The sequence below is a fragment of the Cervus canadensis genome, chromosome 22, assembly GCF_019320065.1.
Source record: "Cervus canadensis isolate Bull #8, Minnesota chromosome 22, ASM1932006v1, whole genome shotgun sequence".
NCBI lineage: Eukaryota > Metazoa > Chordata > Mammalia > Artiodactyla > Cervidae > Cervus > Cervus canadensis.
Window position 1 is genome coordinate 10,604,916 of NC_057407.1, and position 23,777 is coordinate 10,628,692.

The following is a 23,777-nucleotide window of genomic DNA, read 5'->3' on the forward strand; positions in this document are numbered from 1 at the left end:
CACGGAGGCGCCTGGTAGTGTTCCCCCAAGATGTTCCCCAGCAGCAGATTCCAGTCCCCAGCCCTGCCCCCACCCCACTGGCCAGCGCCGCTCACTCACACATCCACGATGATGACCATGTCCTTGGGCGACGAGGCCCCCTGGATATACCTGCCCAGGAGAAGCCTCAGTTAGGGCCAGCCTTACTGGGACCTTGGTGGGGGGGTCTTCCTTCCTTCACCCCCATACTGATTCAACATGATTCTATGGTGGATCCATGGCCTGGGCCGGACAGGGTTCTCGGCACTGAGGATACCACATTTAATAAACAGTCCTTGCCCGTGGCATGAATGACCTGGCCCCCAACACATGAACAACCCCAAGGAGAGGTGAGCACGTGATCCAGAGAGTGGACAGGAGGCGTGTTCCGTGGCCTCAATGGCTTGTCATTTCCCCTGGCCTGGGTCGAGATGCCAAGGGCAGAGAGTCATAGCTGCGAAGGGGGTTGAACAGGTGGCAGGGGATGAGGCCATGGAGTACAGCAGGAGAGGAGGGGAGGGGGGTAGGGGTGTCCAGGGCTCCGAAGGGGTATGGCAGGGGCTGGCCAACCCTGCAGAGGACATATCCCCCTTGGGAACCCCCATGGGCCCAATCCCTCAGTCCTGAGAGGGTGGAGAGCCGGGCAGTGGATGAGGGCAGAGGCAGCTGGGAAGACTGCCTGGGTGATGGGATCCATTTTCCAGTGGCAACGATGTGTGAAATGAAAATTGGATAGAGCTGGCTGCGCCCTGCTCGGAGGCCTGGATACTGGGAGGGAGGGGGGCGGGCGGGCGAGCTGAGGGGGTGTCCCTGCCCAACCCCTCCATGCTCGCTCACCAGGGTCTCCTGCGGACATCGTACAGGTCGATTTTCTTGGGGGCTCGCCACGGCGTAGCTGCGGAAGGAAAGGAGATGACTGGGCGGGGAGGATACTGGCAGGGAAGTGCCTGGCCCAGGTAGCAGGCCTTGAAGCAGTGGGCCAGGCCACCCTGAAATGGACAAGGTGACCATCCCCTCCCACACACCCAGGATGAGGTAGGGGGAGGTGGAGGGGGTAGGGTGCTGAGCGGACTGGGGAGATGGGCTGGCGCCCACCTGGATAGTAGCGAGTGACTCCCGTGGCGCTGCCGAAGACCTGCCACAGGAGCGTGGGGTCCTGCCTGCGGTTCTCCATGAACACATTCTCCAGGGCCTCCGTCCAGTTGAGCTCATTGAGGATGACGGTGGCTGGAGGGTGAAGCAGGGGGCTGGGGTGGGAAGCACTTCAGCGGTTCCCCCGCTGAACCTCATCACAACACCCACTCACGTGCCTCCCACTCAGAAAGTTCTCTGCCTCCTCGGGTCTCCCTCACTTCCCAGGGCTCAGCTGGGGCTGCACCAGCTCCTCCATAAAGACATCCTGGTCCTCACCCCCTCCCAAGAAACAGCTCAGTCTGCCCTCAGCCAGGGCCCCACATGACCAGGCAGGGCAGCTGGGGCCTGTGGCCCCTGCAGAGGGGCCACCCAGGCTCTGAGCCCAAACACCTATCCGGCCTGCTGCCGGGAGCTTGCCGCTGGTCCCTTGGGAGCTCACCCACTCAGCATGCACTCCGGGCTGCAGCCACAAGAAAGCAATTAAGGGCCCGATGATGGGGCTGGAATTATTCAGCTATTAAGGTACCTGATAAGCTGGAAGCCACTCAGCTCCATGATTAATCAACTAGGGCCAGGAGCAGGCAGGGGTGGGGGCAGGGGCTCTTGGAGGGGCAGGGGCTGTGCCATGATCCTGCTCCAACATTGGCACGTGCGCTTCCACACACACACACACACACACACACCCTGCACTCGCACATTGCCTGCAGGTATACACCAGGCATACCTACATCTCACCTCTGTGTTTCCAACGACATGTGTCACCTCCTCACCCCTAAACCTACCTGCCCAGCAGCCTGACTGTGGCCATGGGCACAGGGGCACACATGCTCATACCTGCATACCACTCTGCCCCTACAGGAGAACACCTATGAATCCTGCTTTCATCTCCCCCAACAAGTTACCCAACCCTCCGTCTCCCCCAGCCGCTGTGGCTGCACATGTGACCGGTGTGTTTGGGTGGCCAGACCCACAGGCACAGAGTAAGGCTTCTCTTAGACGGATGGACTCCATCCTGTAGATCCCTCAACCTGGGCAGAGACTCAGAATGGCTTAAGCAGTATGCCCCACCCCCCCTCAACTCAGGACAGCCCTAAATCTGCCCAGTGAAGGCGTGTAGCCCATATCCTCACATGTGCATTGTACCTGTCCCTGCATTTGGGACACTCAGAAAAAACAGCAGGCCTGCTACTGTCAGGCCTTTGTCCCCCAACAGCTACCCCAGGGGCTATTTCTTCCTCTAACTTCTCCCACCTCCTTTCTCCGCCGGTGGAGCCCTGACACCATCCCCTCTCCCTGAAGATGCACACCCCAGACGAGAACCAGAGAATGTCTTCCAAAGGCTCTGCTCTTCTCTCAAGGGGCTTTCCCGGTGGCTCAGCGGTAAAGAATCAGCCTGTAATGCAGAAGCCGCAGGAGACACAGGTTCGATCCCTGGGTCAGGAAGATTCCCTGGAGGAGGGCATAGCAACACACTCCAGTATTCTTGCCTGGAGAATCCCATGGGCAGAGGAGCCTGGCAGGCTAAAGTCCATAGGGTGGCAAAGAGTTGGACATGACTGAAGTGACTTAGCATGCATGCTTCTCTCAAGAAACCCTTAGATGAAGAGCTGCGATTTATTTTTTAAGTTTTTGGCCATGCTATGTGGCATGTGGGACCTTAGTTCCCCAACTGGGAATGGACCCTGTGCCCCCTGCAGTGGAATCATGGAGCCCTAAGCATTGGACTGCCAGGGAATTCCCAAAGCTGGGATTTAAAGATACAAATGCAGACTTCTCTGGTGGTCCAGGGGTTAAGAGTTCTGAGTTCCCACTGCAGGGGGCACAGGTTTGCAGGTTTGATCCTTGGTCAGGGAACTAAGATCTCTGCATGCCACACAGACCAAAAAAGAAAAAAAAAAAGAAAAGGCAAATGCTCCAGGGTCAGCCCACAGTCTAGGTTGTTGTTCAGTTGCTCAGTCATGTCTGACTCTTTGCAACCCCACGGACTGCAGCACGCCAGAGTTCCTCATTCTTCACTATCTCCTGGAGGTTGCTCAAACTCATGTCCATTGAGTTGATGGTGCCATCCAACCATCTCATCTTCTGTCACCCACTTCTGCCTTCCATCTTTCCCAGCATCGAGGTCTTTTCCAGTGAGTCGGCTCTTCCCATCAGGTGGTCAAAGTATTGGAGCTTTAGTTTCAGCACCAGTCCTTCCAATGAATATTCAGGGTTGATCTCCTTTAGGAATGACTGGTTTGATCTTCGTGCTGTCCAAGCAAGTCTCAAGAGTCTTCTCCAGCACCACAGTTCCACAGTTTGAAAGTCTCAATTCTTCGGTGCTCGGCCTTCTTTATGGTCCAAGTCTCACAGCCTAGGGGGCGCCAGCATATTTCAGGGCATTCTTCCCTCTGTTCTCCAGTCTGTGGAGCCTCTGCCGTCTGCCCCCTTCGGCGCTCTCTCCCTTCTCTCAGGCCCTGCGGCTTCCCTTAACTGACCGTAATGTGAAAACAAAACACATTTCTAGCACTGGTTGTGCCTATTGAACAGTATGTTATGGTCTCGTTCCTAATTTAGAAACTTAGTGAATTGTACAATTTCTATTTTTCTCTCTAAGGAAAAAATGAAGTCAGGCTCTCCAATGTTTCACACTGTACTGTCCGCCCTGCAAGAGTCTGCCTGGCAGGTCCCGCTCCTCACTGGACCTCAGTTTCCCCCGTCTGCACAATGAGAGGCTTAGGGCAGACAAATCGCCCTGGGAGCCCCGCTAGCTGCTGGCAGATGGGTGTCCCTGACTCAGGTCAAGGACCAAGAGGAGACCTGGCTGGGCTGTCCTGGCAGGTATCCATGACCACCTGCCTGCTCACACATTCACTGTGAGACACACTCGTGCACACACTACAGTCAGCCCCCCACCTGGAAGGGGCGTGCTACTCAGCCCTATGCGTACTCACCCACACTCACGTGCCCACACTCTTAGATCACGCTGAGCTGGGAAACGGGGACCATGCCCCCTCAGGCAGGCGATTACAGATTTAATTAAAAGTGACACAGTAAATAAAAAACATATAAAATGTAATTTGTGTGGGTAGCGAGGGGTGACTGGGGAGGGCGGTGTGGCTCCTGTTTTAATTAGCGTGCCTGCCTGCGATAGTGCCCCTCGACTGGCTCAGGCAGGTGGCCTGTGGGCGGCCCTTGGGGAGTTGGAGGGACATCCACCCTCACTTCTGCCAGAGGCTGCCCAGATGGCCTGGCTGACCCTAAAGGTGGAGGGGGCCTCCCTGAGAACCCTGGAGGATTCCCAGGGTTTCTGAAGATCACTCAGAAGCTCCGGAATCTTTGCTTCAAGAACCCCCACCCGTGGGCCCCTTGAATTCTGAGGCTACCCTATGGGTGCCCCCAGAATTATGTCAGGACCAAGAGACCCCAGAGCCTTCAATCCTGCAGCCGGAACTCCCCAGTCAGTGTTTGACTCTTGGCGTCTTCTGCCTGCACCTCGCAAGTTCTACAGCAAGGTCATCCTTGTGTCTGACTTGAATCCTTTAGCTGTAGTGAACTGGTCTCCATATTATGCCAAGATACACTGTCCCTGAAGCTGGGAATCTCAACCACCCTTTACCTAATCCCCTGACCTCTATCTCCACCTCACCCCGCCCCACCCACCAAGAATGACGAGGGAAGTGTTCCAGGGTCCATGTCTGTGAATGAGAAGTTGCTCCCTGTCCTCCCAACCCCTGTGTCCATCTATTGTGGTAGCTCCTCAACCCTTCCTGCCTGGGGCCAGGGAATGGGCGAGGGTGGGGGGAGGAGCTCCTCTGGGGACAGTGGGGACTTGGCCCAGCATGTGGGGGAAACAGTTATGTGCATGCATTTGTGTGGGCACGTGGATACACACGGGCAGACCATGCATGCAAAAGGGTGAGAGGCTCAGTGTTGCATACCCTGCTGAGAGGCAGTGTGAGGCTGCGCCTGAGAGTGGCCTGATGCCTGTGTGTGGGCGGCTCTGAGAGGTGACCTTGGGTGAAGGGGGCTGAAGGTGGATGGCACTGACTTAGCACCCGGGAGCTGGCAGCACCAGGGCAGTGGGCCGTGCCCCCCACGATGGGTGGGGAGGGATGCTCCCGATCACGCCGTGCACTCACAGCCTTTGTAGATGTCCGTGGGGATCTGCACGGCTGTGTATGAATAGTTGACCTTGTTCTTGAAGTTTGAGTCCTCAACGAAGTCCAGCCGGAGGGTGCTGGCCTTGGACCCCCTTTCCACATCCTCACTCTCAGGGTCGTCCTGCAGAGAGGGACCCCCCAACCCGGACAACCATGGTAGTGTCAGGGCTGGGAAATGGTGGAGTGGGGTTGGACAGAACTGTAGACAGAGGGGCCAGAATCTGGGAGATGGGGCATCTTGGAATCAGAAACTACCGCACTCAGAGACAAAGAGAGATGGAGAGACACCCAGACAGTGGGACATGGGTATGGACCCCTTGCCCAGAGGTCCTGTGACTCCCACCTGCCCCACACATCCCACCCACCATCGCCATATTTGCTAAACCTGAATTCCAAAACCAAAAGCAAACCAAGCCCTTCCCCTCATCCCTGAAAATCAATGATCAGCAAGTGCTTCCCCTCATCCCTGAAAACCAATGATCAGCAAAGGAGGCAAATCTTGGAGGCAGAGAGGAGGAGTGGGCTCTGCCCCACCCCCCACCCGGAGGGCTTCCAAGGACTTGTTCTGTAATCATGGGGGTGGCCTCAGGACCCCCTCCCTTTGGAGGGAGAGTACACCCTGCTTTGAGAGTACACCCCACAACTTGGCCCCACCCACCCCCTGCATGACATTCCTTTGGCACCAGGGAGAGGGCCCTAGCTCCACCTGCGGGGTGGGGGGAGGGGGCGGGCACCACCCCCTGCAGTGGGGTGGCTCCAGGGGCTGAGCTAGAGTGGGGGGAGTCCTGGGGAGAGAGCTGGGCTCGGGCAGGGGTAGCATGGAGGCCCAGTAACCTCCAGAAGGAGGGGTGTGCGGCGCCTGCTAGCAGCAGGACTAGCAAGGCCCCCGTTGACTTTCTAAAATGAGCTGCCGCCGTCTGACAGGTGCCAATTACGGCATCTCTCCGCCGGGCAGGCTGGGCATGCGCCGTGTGCCCCCGCCCACCACAGGCTGGCGGGAGTGGGTCCGCGACTACAGTGTTGATGCCGCAGAGGGGGGCGGCGGCGGCGGTGGGCAGGCACGGGTGCAGGTGTGCAAGGGGGAAGGGAAGATAGAAGTAGAGAGTGAAGGTGAAGACGGGGAAAGCCAGATGGGGAGGCAAGGGGAGATCAGTGAGACCCAGGCAAGGCAGGGCGGGGGTGGGGGGGCGCAGAGCTAGGGAGCTCTGTGACCTGGGGCGAGGGAACCCAAGCAGCTGAACCAGACACAGGTTCCCGCACTGCCCCTCAGCACCGCCTCCCCTCCCGTGACCACCCCCAGTACCAGGCTGAGCTCGCTTGCTCTCCCGGGTGGATCTCACGTGACGGCCGGCCCCACCGCTTGTTCACTGGCTCGCTGGGTCCTGGGCACACCCCTCGTGTTCCCCACCCAGCCAGATGTGCCCTCCCCACCCGGGGAGTGCGGAGGGTCCACCTTCAGGTCTGGGGAATGAATTACTGCCTGGATGGGGGTGCGCAGCAGGCTGGCTGGCTGGCCGGAAGGGCCTCCTGCACAAACACCCTTTTCATCTCTTCAAGATGTATGGCAATACCCAAGCCATCTGCTGCCTTCCCATTGCCCCTTACCCAGGGTGCCACCCCGCTGCCCACCTCGGCACACCCTAGGGGAGACCCTCAGAAGCCGGGGCAGAGGCAGCTGCTGAGAATGGAGGCCAGCGCCGGGGAGCCAAGGCGTGAGCGACTCACGTTCTGCTGGGAGGAGGGGGAGCGCAGGAGAAGAAAGCCCCCGAAATGTCAGCGCAGATGAAGGGCGCTAGAAAATTTAATCTCCCAACTTTCCCAACTAATGTGACATTTGGATTCTGTTCTGATAAGCTATCAGCTGGCGAACTTTTTCCTTCCTTCTTTCCCCCCTACCCCCACCTTCTGGCTGGTAATTTAAAAGTAAATGGTCTAGAAAGATCTCTAACTGTACCTCTGGCAAAGATTAAAAAAACAAAACAACACAACAGGCAGGAGAGTTGGGGAATGTGTGCATGCTGATATTTATACTGGGGTTGGCAGGGCTGGGAGGGCTGGGATTTTTGCCTAACCGACCCTGGCCCAGTCCCACCCGGGGGTGAATCCCCTCCCTGGGCAGTCTCTAGCCTCCCCTCCCCCCAGAAGATGTCCAAGGGGTTGGGGGCAGTGATATAGAGGTAGGGGTTGGGGGCTGCAGGGAACAGGGAATCCAGGGAGGAGGTCGGGCACCAGACTGGCCCAGGAGCCCCTCAGTGCTGCCCCCACGCCCAGGGGCTTTTGTATGGTGGGCAGCCGCAGTCTCCTGGTTTATATTTAATGCACTGATTGCTAAAATCACAGCCCGCTGCTGAGGGGGGTAAGGAATTAGATTCAGGGTCTAATTAAAGGTTTGCTCTTCATTTGAATTTCAGATTCCAGCTATAATTTTAGCAACTTCTCTGGGAGCCACGGAGGCTCAGCCAAGGGGGAAGCACACCTGCTTTAGCCCCCCCACGCCGCCTTCTCGGGCCCCCTGCCCGCCTGCCCTCCTGAAGGCTCACCGAAGCTGGCCTGGCACCCACAGACCCTCTGCAGGAATCCCTTCCTGCCTGCCCACCTCTTGGTGCTATCAGATACATCCTGGGGGCTCCCGGGAAACCTCCCCAGGGCTGACAGGCCCGGGAGTGGGAGTCTAGACTTGGGGTCTCCTACACCAGCCAGCATAGGTGACCCTAGAGACTGAATTGTGACACTTTCCTTTACAGAGGAGATAGTGGGGTTCAACTGCTTTTGCCTCAAGGCAGGCAGATGAATTAGGACCTTGGCAGGTTCACCAAACAGTCTGTTCCCTGTGCCTGCCCCCTCAGACACTCTGGTCTCCTCTGTAGGCCCCCTCACACCTTAGATGGTCACACATCTTTCATGTGAGTCCCCTGGTGATGGGGCCCTCTCTCTGTCGCAGAGTTGCCCAAGCAGACACGAACCAGTCAAGGAAGTGGAGGCGGAAGAGCCGTGTAGCTCCGGGCTCTCCAACCAGTCCCAGGGTCACCACTTCAGGGGTGGTGACCCCTGAGGAGCCAGAGCCCTCTCCTTCATCTGAAGAACAGGCTGCAGGCTGCCTCTACAGGGGCGGGGGCAAGATGACTTAGCCCAGGGCCAGCACTGATGGTGGGGCCTGGCTGTGCGGTGGTCCGCACACTGAAGCCACGGTCCCCTCACCACAGCAAAGGGACCTGTGCTGACCGGAAACACGCCTGCACCCCGGCCCTGCAGGCCCACCTCCAGAAAGCCCTCCCCACCTGCTCCCTCTCTCCCCTGTTCTCCCAGCACGCAGCAGCCTTCTGCCCTCCCGACGAGGCACCTGATCTGACCCAGGGGAGAAGGTCCGTGGGCCTCACCATCCTGCCCAGGGACAGGCTGGGCCCGCCCCACACTGCGCAGTGAAGTTGGGCCCTTTGGTGCCTCAGAGACACAGCCCGGGAGGGGTCAGGGTCTCTAGGGAGTGGTGGGAGGTGCAGGGTGGGGGGCTGTGGGATCACAGCCCTGCAAGGCCAGACTCAGAATGCTGAGTCCTAACACACTTCTTCCAGCCCAGGCTACAGGTCTCAGAAGAGAGGGGTGTGGCTCTGGCAGCTCCCCACCTCCCCCCAGCAAGGGTGGGGCACTCACCAGCTCAGCATCGGCTTTGGCGTCATAGTACACGATGTCTTCCTCCTGGTGGGAGAGAGAGGCCTCAACAGTCATGGTCTGAGGTGCAGCCAGGACCCCCAACTCTGAGGCCTGCCTGGAATGGCCCCCTTCGATTCCTTGGGTGGGGGGCAGACACCACCCTCTCCCCCATCCAGAGCTGTGGTTCAGGGAGGGCTGGATGAGTCAGGCTGGGGAGGCCCGACCCCCACCCCAGCCAGACCATCCTCAGGGGCCCTCACAGGCACGAGGAGGATGTGGTAGCCCGGGGTTGGGGTGGGATCCCCCAGGGCTCCCTAAGTCCAGGACCCGGGTCTCTGCCTTGCAGCCCTGCTGTGAGGTAGGCTGACAGCCAGCCTGTCCGCGGAGACTCTGGCTGAGGCAGTAACCAAGGGGGAAGTGGGGAAGACGGAAAAATAGAGCGAGACTGGGACAGAGTGAAATAATGACTCGACACCGCATCTTCCAATTTCTTCTATTAAAAAGCCTGCTCATTACGGGCATGTACTTATTAATTATCTGTGATTTGTTGTGAAATGCGAGGGGGTTTACACAACAGGAGCGGGAGAAAACAAAGCCCGGCCCCCGCGCCTGCCTCCCGGCCTTGCCTGCCTTTCCTAGCGCCGCCCGTCCTGGCCTGGCCCTCCTGCCTGCTGCCGGGGTTCTCGGCCATCTGCACGTCATAATCACCGGCCACCCCGGGGACCCGTAACACAAACGGGCTAATTTCATGTTTAATGATCTTTAATCAGAACTGAGCACGGCTGACAGAGGCCGCCAGAAGGTGAATCTGGTGCCATCAGGTGCCACCGCTCAGGACGGGCCATCCCACCCCTGCCTCGATGGCCCTAGGGCAGGGCTCGAGCTAGGGCCACGGTCTGAGTCACCCTCCCCCGGTGCTCCTCAGCCCTCCTTTGTATGGCAGGAACCTGCAGCATGGCCCTAGTGGGCCCTTGCTCACCAGGGAGCCTGCTTCTTTGTGGTCTGCAAGTGGGAAGGATGACCGAGTCTGCTCCCAAAGGTCTGTCTGTACAATATCGAGCCAGCACTAACTCCACGATGGGCTATCCCTTGCCCGGGCCTGGCTGGGTCCCACCTGCTGTGTGACCTCAGGGCTATGCTATTCTCTCTCTGGGCTCAGGTTCCTCGGGCTTCAGGGAGGAGCTTAGCCTTGGTGACTGTCCAGGTGCTGGGTGTGAGGCTTGAGGTGGTTGGTACCCAGACTTGTATGGGCTGTTTCCCACCAGAGGTCTGGCCACTGGCTGGACCTATGGGCATAGTTTGAACATTCTGGAACACTGACTACACACCTGGAGCCACGCCTGGGTAAGACCACAACCTCCTGATGACTGAAAGACTGAAGTTTCAGCCCTGCGAGGCACCTGCTGTGTCTAGCAGGGCCTCACACACACTGCAGTACAGGATTCTCCCAGCAGCCCCATGACCCGGTTACAAAGAAGAGGACACTAAGGCAGGGAGAAAAAAAGGAGTCGCACCCTGGCTCCATCCTGCCTTCTCGACTCATCTCCAAACCCTCCCGCGCCTGCCCACCCACTGGTCCAGGGAGACTGGAGCTCAGGTTGGCCCAGGGTAGGGGCAAGGGCTGGGGCCCAGGCTCCAGGGTGCTCGGCCTTTCCCTGGGCCCGGCTCTGACCGAAGCGCGTAATGAAAGCTGACATTACATCAAACACAATAAGGAGTTTCGGTTGATGAAGATCATTCCTGAACACACAAACCCATTAAACCGAGGGGAAAAATATCAATTCAACACACTCGCTGGCGAAAAGAAAATGTGATTTGTTATCTAAAAGGGGGTTATAAACACGGCTCGGATGCTCTTTCCCTCCGTAATGAAAACAGGCAGGCACAGTGGGAGGACTGCAGATTAGAACATGTGGCTTCGCTCACCAACTTTTTAGGCAAACCTTCTGCAAGGACAGGAAAGGGCATGTGTGGGGGTCGGTGGCTCTAGGCCTCTGGAGTGACCCTCACAATCTGCCCTCTTAGTGCAGTAGGCAGCGCATCAGTCTCATAATCAGAGTGACCCTCACAGGGACCCTCCTCTGGGGTCCCCTCAGAGGCCAGGCCTGCGTCCTGCCTGACCTGGGACGGTCCCCGGGATTCTGGCGCTCACTTGGGCCATCCCTGCAGCTGCCCCAATGGCTCCCTTTGTCTCTCTGTCCTGGTCTCAGTGCAGGATGAGATGCTGGTGGCATCAGTGGCATGGGGGAATGTGTCACACGGAAGGACTCAGTCCCCCTCTGAACTACCTGGGAGGCTCAGGAATCTGTATGCAGTCTGTGTCCCTCTGGAGAAGGAAATGGCAACCCACTCCAGTATTCCTACCTGGAGAATTCCACGGACAGAGGAGCCTGGCAGGCTACAGTCCATGGGGTCTCAAAGTCAGACACGACTGAGCGACTAATACAACACTTTGTCCCCCAGGGGCTCAGATGCACGTGGGCAGGACTTCTCCCTACCTCTTCCACCTTGAGAGGGCCAGCCCATGCCCCTTCCTTGGTAGAGAGTGGCATTAGATTTGGATGGTGGCAGGCAAGGTCATATGTGTGAAAATACATTGTAAACCCAGCTGTGGTCACTATGTCCGATGTGATGTGGAACTGGGGATGTGGTGGGACAGGGTCATTAGGGCCGGTGGGAGGGTCCCTGGAAAGCCTCTGTGTCTGCTTTGGCCTGCAGGTGCCCCAGCATCCACCACCAGTGCCCCCGCCTCTGAGACACAACACGGAGGCAGTACCACCTGGTGATTACATGCAGGGGCCCTGGCAGAGGGTTCTGACCTCCTGGCTGGGCCCGAACATGTGAGCTCTGGGATCCTGAACAGTGAGTGGCGACTGAGCCTGAAGCCTCACAAGTCCCTGTGGCCCCATGAAGACTCCTCGGGGTCACCTCCATCTCACTGATGAGGCAGGGTGCCCCTTAAACCCTTCAGCCTCCATGAGGCTTCACCTTGGGGTTTTGGCTTTCCATTTGTAAAATAAGAATGATGATGCTAAGAGGACAAGGAGCAAGGCCTCTCCAAGGGTTCGGGCCAACTCAACCCTTGAGTGGGCTCCCTTGTGCTGACAACTCCACAGCCCCAGGAAGGGCCTGAATATGGAAGAAACCCCTTGGCAGGGGTGAGACACATGTCCATAATGTCCAGGGTTGACACCTCTGACACTCCCTCCATTACTTGCTATTTTAGGGGCCATTCTGCTCAAACTGGGCAGGGAGTGGGGAATCACCCCTCTGAATTCACACACATGTCTCCCCGCAGGTGGATTTCTGTGCATACACGACACGTGAGGGGCGGGGCTGGGGGCCCACACAGCTCTTGTATACACACGACACACACACTCTCTGAGAGAGAGCATGAGGGATGCTGGCAGGCGGGTAGAGGGCGAGGAAGTGAGTGTGGGGCGTGCAGGCGGAATAGCAGTTGACACCTAACGTTTGGTGTCGTGGAAGGCAGCTGCCGTGGCTTGGTCGGACCCGACTGCCGCTTGCTTGCCCGGCCCCCATGCAGGACCCAGGCCAGCTCTCCGGCTGCACCAGTGAGGACGCTTGGCCTTCCTGCCCTGGCTCATGGCCAGCTCAGCTCAGCCAAGTGGACTGTTTTCCGAGAGAGCCGTCTGTCGCTGGCTTGGCAGAGAGGCAGGCAGCAGGCCCGATGGCTGGGGCAGACCTCAGGCCAGGGAGCCACCTGTCCTGTCCAGCCGGCTCCTTGGCCTGGCCCAGCCTTCACAGCCTTCCCTTCGAGTACCGAGGCAGTGCCGCCTCTCCCATCAGACTCCCCAGGGAAGGGCTGTGTCTCTCCCATCAGACTCCCCAGGGCAGGACGGCTTCCTCCATCACACTCCCAAGGCCAGGGCTTTGTCTCCTGCAGGCCGTGGGGCTGGCACTGAGGCCCTGGGACCAATGGCCTCTCCTGCCCCCCAACGACCCATGCTCTGGCCCGGCTCCTCCCTGGTGACCGTTTAGATGGCAGATAATGCTGGCACAGTGAGGTGCTGGCACCAGGCACAGTGTTCGCCAGGCGGGCCATCTCCATCTACCCTAAGTGTTATGCACACCAAAGCACCTGCTGCCTGTCTGCAGGGGCCACAGGAGGGGCCGCCTGCTAACAAGGGCCGCGCTGTCCAAGGGCTGTGGCCAGGGCTGTGGCTACAGGTTCTCTACCCCTGCTGCGGCCAGGAGTGCGGGGTCATGGCCTGGGACCAGGGAGAGGAACACGGGGGGCACTTCCCTTCCAGATGTTCTCTTCTCACAGTTTTGACTTTGCAGACTCCAGGATCCCGCAAGTCCATGGGCGGTGTCAATGGTGTGCTTGTGTGTGTGCGTGCGTGTGTGTGGGAGAGGGTACACACCACTGTCTGTTTCTCAGAGGTCTGCACGCAGACCTGCTGTGTGCCATTGACACTGGCAGGGCCACACCCCACTGACCATGCAGTGGAGTCCAGTATGGCTCCACGGGTCAAGGGTTTCCTCCGTGCCCAGAACTGCTGAGTGCCAATCCTACCGTACTCAGAGGTAGGAAGCCCGAGGCTCTGGTCACTCTGTCCACAGGGCACCCGGCTGGGCACATGGACAGGTGATGGGCAGCACTGAGTCAGGCTCAGCTGCCTCTGGCCAACAGGAGCCGTGAGCAGGGCAGATAGATGAGCCCACGGGGCCACTGGCCTGGGGGAGCTGCACTGGGAGCCATCCAAGATGGGGGCACCAAAGGCAGGTGCTGTGGGCAGCGGGGGCTGATCCGAGAGTTGCGGCCAAAGAGAGAAGCTCTGGGGAGTTAACTGGAGTGGGAGGTGCTGCCCTTCGGAAGGAGGTAAGGACCTTCCTGGGAGGAAGCCTGGCTTGTGTAAAGGGCCCGAGTTTGCCACCGGGGTCATGGCACAGGCTGTGAGCGCTCCTGAGTGCTGGGGAGGAATATGGCTCCTTCCTGAAGGTTTTGGGAAGGGCACACTTTCAAGGGTGGGTGGTGTGCCTACAAGGGACAAAAACACCATCCTTTCCGCAGTCTCAAGTCCCCACGTCCCCGTGGCACAGACAGTTCCCACCCTGGCAGTTCTGCCTGGCAGCCCAGACAGGGCTGGCTGGCCTAGCGGCTAATGGGCCCAGCATTAGGGCTGATGCCTTTCTGCTCGGAGGCTGGGCAGCTTGCTGCTTCTGGGGAGGAGAATGGCCCTGATGGTGCAGCTAGAAAGGAGGGGGCGCCTACAGCACCACCCGCCCCTGTCTGTGGGACAGACAGGGAGACTGATGGACTGGCGGGGGTGGGCGACAAACATCAGGCAAATGAGGCTGGGCCCAGCTGGCCCTGTGGTTACACCCCTGGGTGGGGGCATCTCAGGTCAGGACAGGGGCCAGCAGAGCCCTCTTCCGCCTCAGGACAGGAACACCCAGAGCCCATGGGCTGGGATGGGCAGAGGTGCACCCACATCATCTCCAACTTGCACCTTCACGACCTGACGTGTGGACCGACCCTTTCACACATCACACCTGAGCTGACAGCCCCCAGTTCCAGCCAGGCCTTTGCCAAATGGGGAAACTGAAGCTCAGAGAAGGGCGAGCTCTTGCTGGGTGACTGTGCCCAGTGTGCAGGGAATGGGTCCTCAATAGCACCTGTCTCAGTACCTGGACACCCCCGAGACCCGGGCTCTCCTTTCCGGTAGGCCCCTGGGATGCCCCCTTTGGCCTGGGATAAGCTGTTCCTGTCTCGGATTGACTGAAAATCAAGGGTCAGGGATCCAGTAAGATGACCCTTGAGTTTTCTGCAGAGTCAGGAAGAGAAGATGGGTTTGGGGCTGAGGCAGCCCTTTCCTCTTCCAGTTCCGGGCCTGGACTAGGAGGGAGAGAAAGCCAGGCTGAGGGCTTCCAGACCGTGACTCCCCGATTCCTTCACTCCGCTCCATGCCTGCTCTGCATACCTGTCCTGGGCTGGGAGGGGAGGGAGCAGATACATCAGAAACAGAGGAAAGGACAGAGCAGGAGCCAAGGGTTTTGGAGGCCCAGCAGGTGGAGGGGCTGATGTGCTGGGTAGCCAGAGCAGACTCACAGGGAAGACACAAGACAAGTTGGGCTTCCTCGAGGAACAGAGTGGGTGGAGAGATCAGAAACAGGGCTGGAGTTAGGTGTTGGGTGTGGCTGGAGCACAGGAGGAGGAGAGGGAGGAGGCAGGCTCATAAGAGAGGCAGGGGCAGCCAGATCCTGGGGCCTTGGGTGCCGGCTCAGGCTGGGCTTTGTGGGGAGTCGCCAGGGTGCAGTTATTTGCAGGCGGGGGCAGGTACGAGTGGCCAGGGAGTGCAAAGTGGCTGCTCTTGTGCATATTTCTGATCAAGAGGCTGAAGAGGCAGGGTGGCCCAGGGTTGGGTTTGTAGTGCTGGAATGGGGAGCGAAAAAAAGGCCAGCCCTCAGCGCCCAGGGAGGGAGGAGGGGTCCAGGGAATCACTAGTTGATTTACATGTTCACTGGAGACAATCATCTGTTACCTCCAACCCCATGTGAGCTCGCTGAGGGTAGCACCCAGCACCCACCAGGAAGCAAAGGAAGAGTGCTATGGTGGGGGTTCAGGGTGACCTGGGGGGATGGGGACTGGGAGAAGGAACAGGTTTACAGGGTCTTCATCACAGACAGGAGCCCCCCGGGCATCTGACAGGCTGGCTCTGACTCTCTGCCTCCGACAGGTAACCTCAGCTCAACCATTCTGTGCCTCAGGGTTCTCATCAGTGAAGCAGGAATTAACAGTCCCTCCCACCTCCTAGAGGCACCGGGTTCAGGGCTGGAGTGAGTCAAGGCCTCCCCCACCCCTTACTGGCCTCTGTGTCCCAGGGGCCAGCTCTAAGTGCCAGCACTGAGCATAGACACCACTGGGAAGTGTGACCCACATTCCCGAGTGGCTGTGGAGGACACAGCGAGCCCTGCCAACTGCTCTGGTCCCCAAAGCCTCGGTCATCCTTGGCATGGGGGTGTTTCCTGAATCTGGAAGGAATCCTGCCTCGGTCTCTCTTCTGGTTTACTGTGATCCTCTGACACAAAAGGTGTCTCCAGCCCACCCTGAATCAAACACACTGCCTGGATATGTGAGGCTGGGGGTCAGTGAGGCATCCCTTCCCTCCCCCACATTCTGGACCCTCTGTCCTCAAGCAGAGTCCTGCTCCCAGCATCTCCTGCCTCCATTTACTCTGGGCTCTGCTGGCAGAAGGAAAGGATTTCCTGGCTGTGACAGCCTGGTTCCCGATCCCAGCCTGAGGGCCTTCTGTTAGGGAAGTCTGGGAAGGGGATAGGGTCTCTTTCCCCCAGCGGCTCTCCCACATCAGTGTATTCGGGAACCTCAAATGCCTGCTGAACATTGGGCAAAGGTTCCTGGTTTCACCCCACGGACCCCTTGGTGCCCTGCCAGTGGGTGAGTGCAGCCTCCCCCTTCCTCCTCCCCTGCATTCATATCCACTCTTGCTGGGGGTGGACAGGTCCCCGGGCCTGGGGAGGCCGTTGTAGTTCTTACCTTGATGTTGTCCTGCCAGCGGTGGGCTTTCTGGAAGTTCTCTGCAGCATCGGCCAATCTCTGAGGGACAGAGCAAGGACGGTCAGAAGCTGAGGAAGATCTGTGTCTAGCCCAGAGCCTTCCCCATCCCCAGCACTCCCCGGGGCCAGGCTGGCTCAGGGGTTCCCTGGACATCCTGCCAGACCCCTCAGGGATTCCTTAGCCCCACACATTCTCCAGCTTGCTGTGTGGGCCCTTCCCCCACCCACAGGAAAGGCGAAGCCTGCACAGAGTGACCCGAGTGGCATCTCCATGGGACTCCCTGGACTTCAGCTCAGTCACATTTCCAGCCCACAGGATGGCAAGGGGATCCCCAAGATGTTTCAGGACCTAGGCCCTGCAGCCAAACTCACTGACACTCTGTAACTCACTACAAACCAGTGTCACCCCAGTGCCAAGAGGAAGGCCCTCCCCAGTCCAGGATGAAATGACACAAGAGACAGAACGCCTCGCTGATGCATTTGCTCCCAGCTTGTTCAGGGCCCAGCAGGAGGTGCCCATGGCCCACCTCTGCCCACCCAGACCCACTGTCCTTGTCTTGGCTTCCCGAGCCCCTCCCAGCAGCAATCTCCAAGCCTTCTGTCCACACAAGCCTGGCGCATCGTTCGGCACTGGTTCCTGCGGCCTCCTCCACTGAGGCCCCTGCGCCTCTGAGCACAGCTGTCTGTGTATCCTGCACTTTGTTACCCGGTACGCCTGGCGCCAGACCGTGTTGATGTGCAGAGTCATGGCAGAGCCAGCCCTGCCTTCCACAGTCCAGAAGGGAAAACAGACACATCACCAGGCAGAACAAAGAGGGCAAGAGTAGTTGAGGTGCTTCGGGGAAGCTCAGATCTGTGGGAACTTAGGACATCAGGGAGGGCTTCCTGGAGGAGGCGCTAAAGCCCTTTGGCTACCCTCTGGGCCTGAATCCTCACTGCCCAGAGATTCTTTTTTTTTTTTTTTTACATTTTATTTATTTTTTCCATTTATTTTTATTAGTTGGAGGCTAATTACTTTACAATATTGTAGTGGTTTTTGCCATACATTGACATGAATCAGCCATGGATTTACACATATTCCCCATCCCGAGGCCCCCTCCCACCTCCCTCCCCACCCCATCCTTCTGGGTCTTCCTAGTACACCAGCCCCGAGCACTTGTCTCATGCATCCAACCTGGGCTGGTGATCTGTTTCACCCTTGATGATATACATGTTTCGATGCTGGTCTCTCAAAACATCCCACCCTCGCCTTCTCCCACAGAGTCCAAAAGTCTGTTCTGTACATCTGTGTCTCTTTTTCTGTTTTGCATATAGGGTTATCGTTACCATCTTTCTAAATTCCATATATATGCGTTAGTATACTGTATTGGCCTTTATCTTTCTGGCTTACTTCACTCTGTATAATGGGCTCCAGTTTCATCCATCTCATTAGAACTGATTCAAATGAATTCTTTTTAATGGCTGAGTAATATTCCATTGTGTATATGTACCACAGCTTCCTTATCCATTCGTCTGCTGATTGCCCAGAGATTCTTATTTTGTGGATTCCGTGGATCCTGCCCCTTTAGGAAGTCCTGAGGCTTCTGAGGACAGAACTGAGCCTGGCCCTTTAGGGCCTCCCGTGGAACTAAGTGAAGTTTTATTAACAGTAATGACGACTCACCCTGAACTGGTCACCTGCTGCATCCAGGCTTGATCCGCCCCGCCCCACCAGGCCAGCAACACATCAGGGGTACCTGTCACCATCCACAGCCTGCTTGATGTGTCCTCAGCTGAGGATCCCCAGGCACAGAGATGGTGAGCAGTCTGCCTGAGGTCACAGAGTGACCTGGGTCAGGCTGGATCCTCGCCGTTGAGTTTGCCTTGTGGAGCCCATGACCAAGGTCTGCGGGCACGCTCTGCAGGGTCCATGACGCCCGGGGAGGAATAGAGTGGCTCGTGCTTGGGGAGAGGCTCTGATCCCCAGCGCCCTCTCCCACCCCATGAGTGATGCAGTAGGGTCTTGCCCTCTGGCCTCTAGCTCCTACTCAGAGGACCCTGGCCCCTTGGTATTCAAGACACTCCCATCCCTCAGTCCAGGCCTGATGGCTTATGGGCCCCAGAGGGAAGATTCTAAAATAAAGCCTGGCAGCTGCACACCGGGGGAAATGAGAGACCATCTTTTCCTCCCCTCCAGCGTGGTGGGGCCTGGTGGGATCCTTACAGAGCTGCAGCCTCCACCCTCTGGGCAGGATGTCACCTCTGGCTGTTAGAAGACTGCCCAGAGCTATTCCCCACTCCCGCTGCGCCTGGCTCCCCCTCCTCCTCTGGCCAAGAGCACTGAATACTGGGAAGGCTGTGAGGCGGGGGGACATGGGGCAGGGTGGGAAGTCCCTTTCAGAGTCAAGCCTCCTGCCACCCCACCTGTCTTTTTTGTAGCTCCTGTCCTCTGTCCACCTGTTACTGCCATACTTGCTTGGCTGGGCTCCACCCCGCCTTAATCCAGCTTCAGGAACCACAGGCCTCTCTTCTCCTAGATGGTTCCTAGATCCTACCTCCAGTCCTGGCCCCTCCTGTATGCCTAGATACCTTTCTGAGGGTAATCCTCAGGCCCACTGGAGCTTACAACACCCCCTCTTGGAGTAAGCCCTTCCACCTTGTGACTATTACCCCCTACATCTCACCCTTAATGCAACTCTTGGGACTTCCTTGGTGGTCCAGTGGTTAAGAATCCAACTTGAAAGCAGGGGACGTGGGTTTGATCCCTGGTCGGGGAATTAAGATCACACATATTGTGAGGCAACTAAGCCCGTGTGCGGCAACAAAGACCCAGCACAGCCATAAATAAAAATAAATTAAAAAGAATTTTTTAAAATGTTACTCTAACCACCTTACTGATCATCCCCAGCCCAGGCTCCTGTGTCTTCTCTTGCCCTTCGCCATCCTTCTCCGCACAGCATCTGGGGCTTTTGAAATGTGGATCTGGGGGTGCATGACAGTCCTGCTTCTCCACAAACCCCTAAACCTTTGGCAGTTATCTGTGGCTCTGCACAGAAAAGGCAAAGCTTTTCTGAGACCCCAGGAGCTCCCCTGCACTCAGCCTCTGCTCCTCCCTTTCCATTCGGGGGCATCCTTTCAGCCTAAACCACAAGCTCCGCCACCCAATGCCGGGCCCCTGATGGTCCCTGATTCACAGCTGGCAGCACCCTTCCGCAGAGGACGTACTGTGTGACACAGAGGGTTAACAACACTTGTCACTCCTGTTAACTGAGCACTGACCGTGCATACCTGCCACCGGGCCTGGGTGGGAGTGTGTGAGCCCCAGGAGCATCCCCTGGGGTCATATCTCGAGGGGCGAGCCTCTGGCAGTCACTGCACACCCCCTTTCCTTGCCTGGTGGCCCACCACTTTCCCAGGGATGCCAGACCCTTCTCAGAGTGGGCCTGGAGCCATTGCCACTTCATGGAGGATGAGGCTGGGACCCATGTGGGAACAACCAGATCAGGGCCCTTCCCCTAGAAAAGCCACAGGGTTGATGGGGTTGCAAAGACCTAAGTGACTCGAGTTGAAATCTCCAAACTGGGCCAAGCCCTTGAGGAACTTTTTCTTTGGCCCGTACCGCCCCCGCTGGGTGGGGATGCCTGCTCCTTCACCTTCTGAGGGCTTAGGTCTGACCCTGGGAGTCACGGGCCTCAGGAACATGGGGGCCGATGGCCCCTCGGGCTCTCCAGGCGAGCGGCCAGGGTGAGGGAGACCGGGGCGGGGGGGCCCAGCCCCCAGCCTCCTTGAGCTTATGGAGTCCCATGGGCTCAAAGGCCCGGGTCAGCCCGCTGACTCGTGAATAACAGAGTTGCAACAGCCACAGCGAAAGGATTACTTTTAATCCTCAGTAACGATCAAGCCATTATTATTTTTTCAGTGTTACAGATCAATCAGTCCATCCCCAGGCACTGGACGTGTGGAAACTGCTAAATACACTGGCCTGGTGGTGTGGGAGGAAGAACTGAGGCAGTTGGATGGGAGTGGACGGGGCAGGTTGTGGAGGCTTGTCCCTCGGGTCTCAGGGTGAGAGGGGAGAGGATGGGAGTTCGCACGAGGGGCCCCAGGCAGGGATCAGAGCTGGGACCCTGGAGCCTTGGGTTCAAATCCTGGCTTCTTCCTCCAGCCCTCAATTTCCTGCCTGTACGTTAGAAGTAGTAACCTTATCCACTCAGAGGACAGTTGGGTTCTTGGCGGCCCCCTTGCTCCAACTCCCGGAAGCTGCCCATAAGGCCGAGTCCTCTGGTGTCTCCCTCGCTGGCTCTAAGCACATGGTCCCTCACCCACCTCCGGGCCTCCCCGTTATCCCCTCTTTCTGTTTGGGATGTGCGCCCCACCACCTCAGTCAGACTTATCGGACTGTCATCTCCTCACCTCTTCTGCAAGCCTCCTTTCGCCCTTGGCCAGTCCACGGGCTCCCCTCCCCTCCGCTGGGCACCCTTCTCCACAGAGCCCACAGCACTCAGGCTTGCTCAGAACTCATTGGGAGACAGCTCACAGCTCTGTCTTCACCTTGCCCTGAGGTTCATCCTCCTTGCACTTTTCTCCCACCTCCCCCTGGGTCCCCCTGATGGCCTGGGGGAGACAGGATGGGGATGGACACTGAGGTCCATAAGTAAAGGAGAATCTACAGAGACTCCCGGCAGGGCACGGGCAGTGGTGGGAACACTGTTCCATCTGTCTCAGGGCTCCTGCCTGTCTGGGGGAGATGCGCTCCATTCCCACCCCTGACCCTGAAGGCCTACTCCCTGGGACCAGCTTCCTGCTTGGGTTCTGGGCTCTGCTCTCAGAGCAACCTGCAGTGTCTGGTGCTTCTGGTACCAGGCCCCTGCACATCCTGCTCCTTCCTTCTGCACTCCCGCCCAGATTCCTCTAGCCTGTTTCCTTTCCTCACACTTGAGGCATCAGCTTAGACTCCATTCTCCTCCTAACCACTCCCTGATCCCCGCCAAGCTCCCCTCCCTCCCCATCACGGAACTCAGAAAGCCCTCTGCTTTTCCTCTTGAGCTCTGAGCTTGGTGGCGGCTGTATCTGACCTCTGTCAAGTTCCAGAAACCTGACCCCTAGCAGGTAGTAGGTACACAATGAGCGCGGAAAGTGTTGGTCGCTGAGTTGTGTCCGATTCTTTGCGACCCCCATGGACTGTAGTCTGCCAGGCTCCTCTGTACATGGAATTCTCCAGGCAATTCTGGAGTGGGTTGCAAAATAGGTACACAACGACCATCTGATAAATCTAAGTAGGACTGTCTGTGGACCTGGGTAAAGGCTGGAGTTTGGACTTGCCCGGTCAGCTCTGTGCCCCTAGGCGTGTGGTTTAACCTCTCTGAGACTCTTCATCACATCCTGGAGGGTGAGGGCCGCCTGTGAGGATGACGCTGCTACGAAGTTGCTGATGGTGGCTTGCCTGGCCCGCGATGTCTCCATCACGGCCAGGGCACTGGAGGGAACCGTGGTAGGACTGCTGAGCAGGGCTGCTCATGGCCAAGTCAATCATGGTAACAGCGGGCATTTCAGAGGCAATTATCAGAGGGTTTCACTTAACAATCAATTTCCTTCAGCTCCGGAAACTGTTCTTACAGGAAACGGCAAGAAAGAGGAGAACTGAGCTGTGGACAAAGCTCCCCTGGGGGAGCAGCCCCCTGCACAGACACCTTTGAATTTCACTAAGTTCAAAGTCTCTCAATTGCTGTGGAGCTGAGACAGACTGTGACCTGAGATAAGGGGCCTGGGGGCCACAGTGGGCGCTCCTCAGAGGCCAACATCTGGAGGGTAAGATTCCACTGCATACTGGGAGGGGCGGGGCTCGGGCCTGGCAGGGGTGGAGCCCTCAGGCTGCTCCATTGTTTTTTGAGGTCCCGCTCCCTCCCCCCAGGTTGGGGACCCCACTTCTTCTTGGCCTCCTTCCCATCCCCCTCACCTGGAAAACCCGCCCCCCACCCCCACCCCACCCCATGCTGGCCTAGCCTGAAAGGGTCTGGGGAGCAACTGCCCATCAAACAGGATTTGTTTTGTGTAGCCCAGAGGGACAGACCATAGGAGTTTTTTTGGTCTTAATTAGTTATAGCTACTCTCTCTTCCAAGAGGATATGAGAGGCTTAGGATAAAAGGGCCTGAACCTGTGGGGCACAGGATATTGAGAGCTGTGCCAATGGGGGCCGTGCCTGGCAGAAGCTGTGATGGGGGCTCCGAGGTGGAGGTCAGGGGCAGCCAGCTCAGAGTGAAGTCCCAGAACCAAGTAGGTGCCAGAGGGTAGCAAAGAAGGTGATGATGACAGATAGACACAGACACTGCCCCTGGAGGTACCCTGGACTGATGGCACAGTTGATCCAACAACAGGTGGAAGACTGTACCCCTTCCTCACCCTCCCCAGCCCACCCCTGGAAGACACCTGAGAGGTGGGTCCTTTTGTCCCCTGTTCTGTAAGGGGACCGAGCATGAGTGCCACTGCCCCGCGCCCCTGGTGAGGAAGTGGTGGAGGGGGCATCAGTGATTCTGCCAGCAGTGCTGGACGCCGAACCTCCCAGGGAAGCATCAGGTCTGGCCAGGTGGGCTGGTTGGCCGCAGGTCTCTGGACCTGTTTCCCGGAGTGGTTCCTTGGCCCTTTCCCCAGGAGAGGGTATCAGTAACTGGACTCTAAGATGCGGCTCCGAGCCCACCCCCCCCAACCCTGGTGTCACAGGGTAAGTACCAGGGTGCCCCGAAGCCCCTGCCCAGCACAGGGGCTGCCCCTGCCACCCTGCTTCCCTCCCCACCTGCGGGCCCCGTATTAGCTCTGTATTGTGTACTGATAGATACTAAATACAGATTTCCAATTTCCAGAGCTGTTATGGTCTAATGAGTAAATAATATACATATTTAAAACTGTCTAAAAACATATCTGCATAATTAAAATATCTGCATAATAATGAAGCAAGATGCAGCTTAGCAAGAAGGGCGCTGCAGCCCCAGGGCTGACAATAGGGGAAGATGCATAGGTGAAAGAGAAACCCTGGTGCTGTGGGTCCCTTCTTCCTGCCGCCTCATCCTGAGTGGGTGTCTGCCTGTTTGTCCACCACCTTCTTTAAGCAGGTACATTCACAGACAGTCAGGGACCAGGGGAACCCTTACTTGGCCCTGTTCTTGCACAACTTGTGGCCTGGGGAAGGTGCGTGTGCGGGCGGACAGTGCCTGTGACGTGAGTGGTGGGTGACCCGACAACTCTGACTGCTCAGAGCTTTACGGGCACGACCTCACTCGCTATGACCCTCTGTCCCTATGCCCATTTTGCTGGATTCT

At 57.8% G+C, this 23,777-nt stretch overlaps 1 protein-coding gene across 4 annotated transcripts in view; it reads right to left on the bottom strand.

Annotated features, from left to right (window-relative positions):
* Nucleotides 1–23,777, bottom strand: part of CACNA2D2 (calcium voltage-gated channel auxiliary subunit alpha2delta 2) — a 140,595-nt gene that overhangs the window by 17,058 nt on the left and 99,760 nt on the right. For all 4 annotated transcript variants that reach the window (XM_043442440.1, XM_043442438.1, XM_043442439.1 and 1 more), the window contains exons 4-9: nt 16,465–16,524; nt 8,943–8,987; nt 5,274–5,415; nt 1,114–1,245; nt 856–913; nt 100–150 (exon numbers count right to left, since the gene is read on the bottom strand). In XM_043442440.1, coding sequence (XP_043298375.1) covers nt 100–150; nt 856–913; nt 1,114–1,245; nt 5,274–5,415; nt 8,943–8,987; nt 16,465–16,524 — 488 coding nt within the window. The remainder of the gene's footprint in view (nt 1–99; nt 151–855; nt 914–1,113; nt 1,246–5,273; nt 5,416–8,942; nt 8,988–16,464; nt 16,525–23,777) is intronic.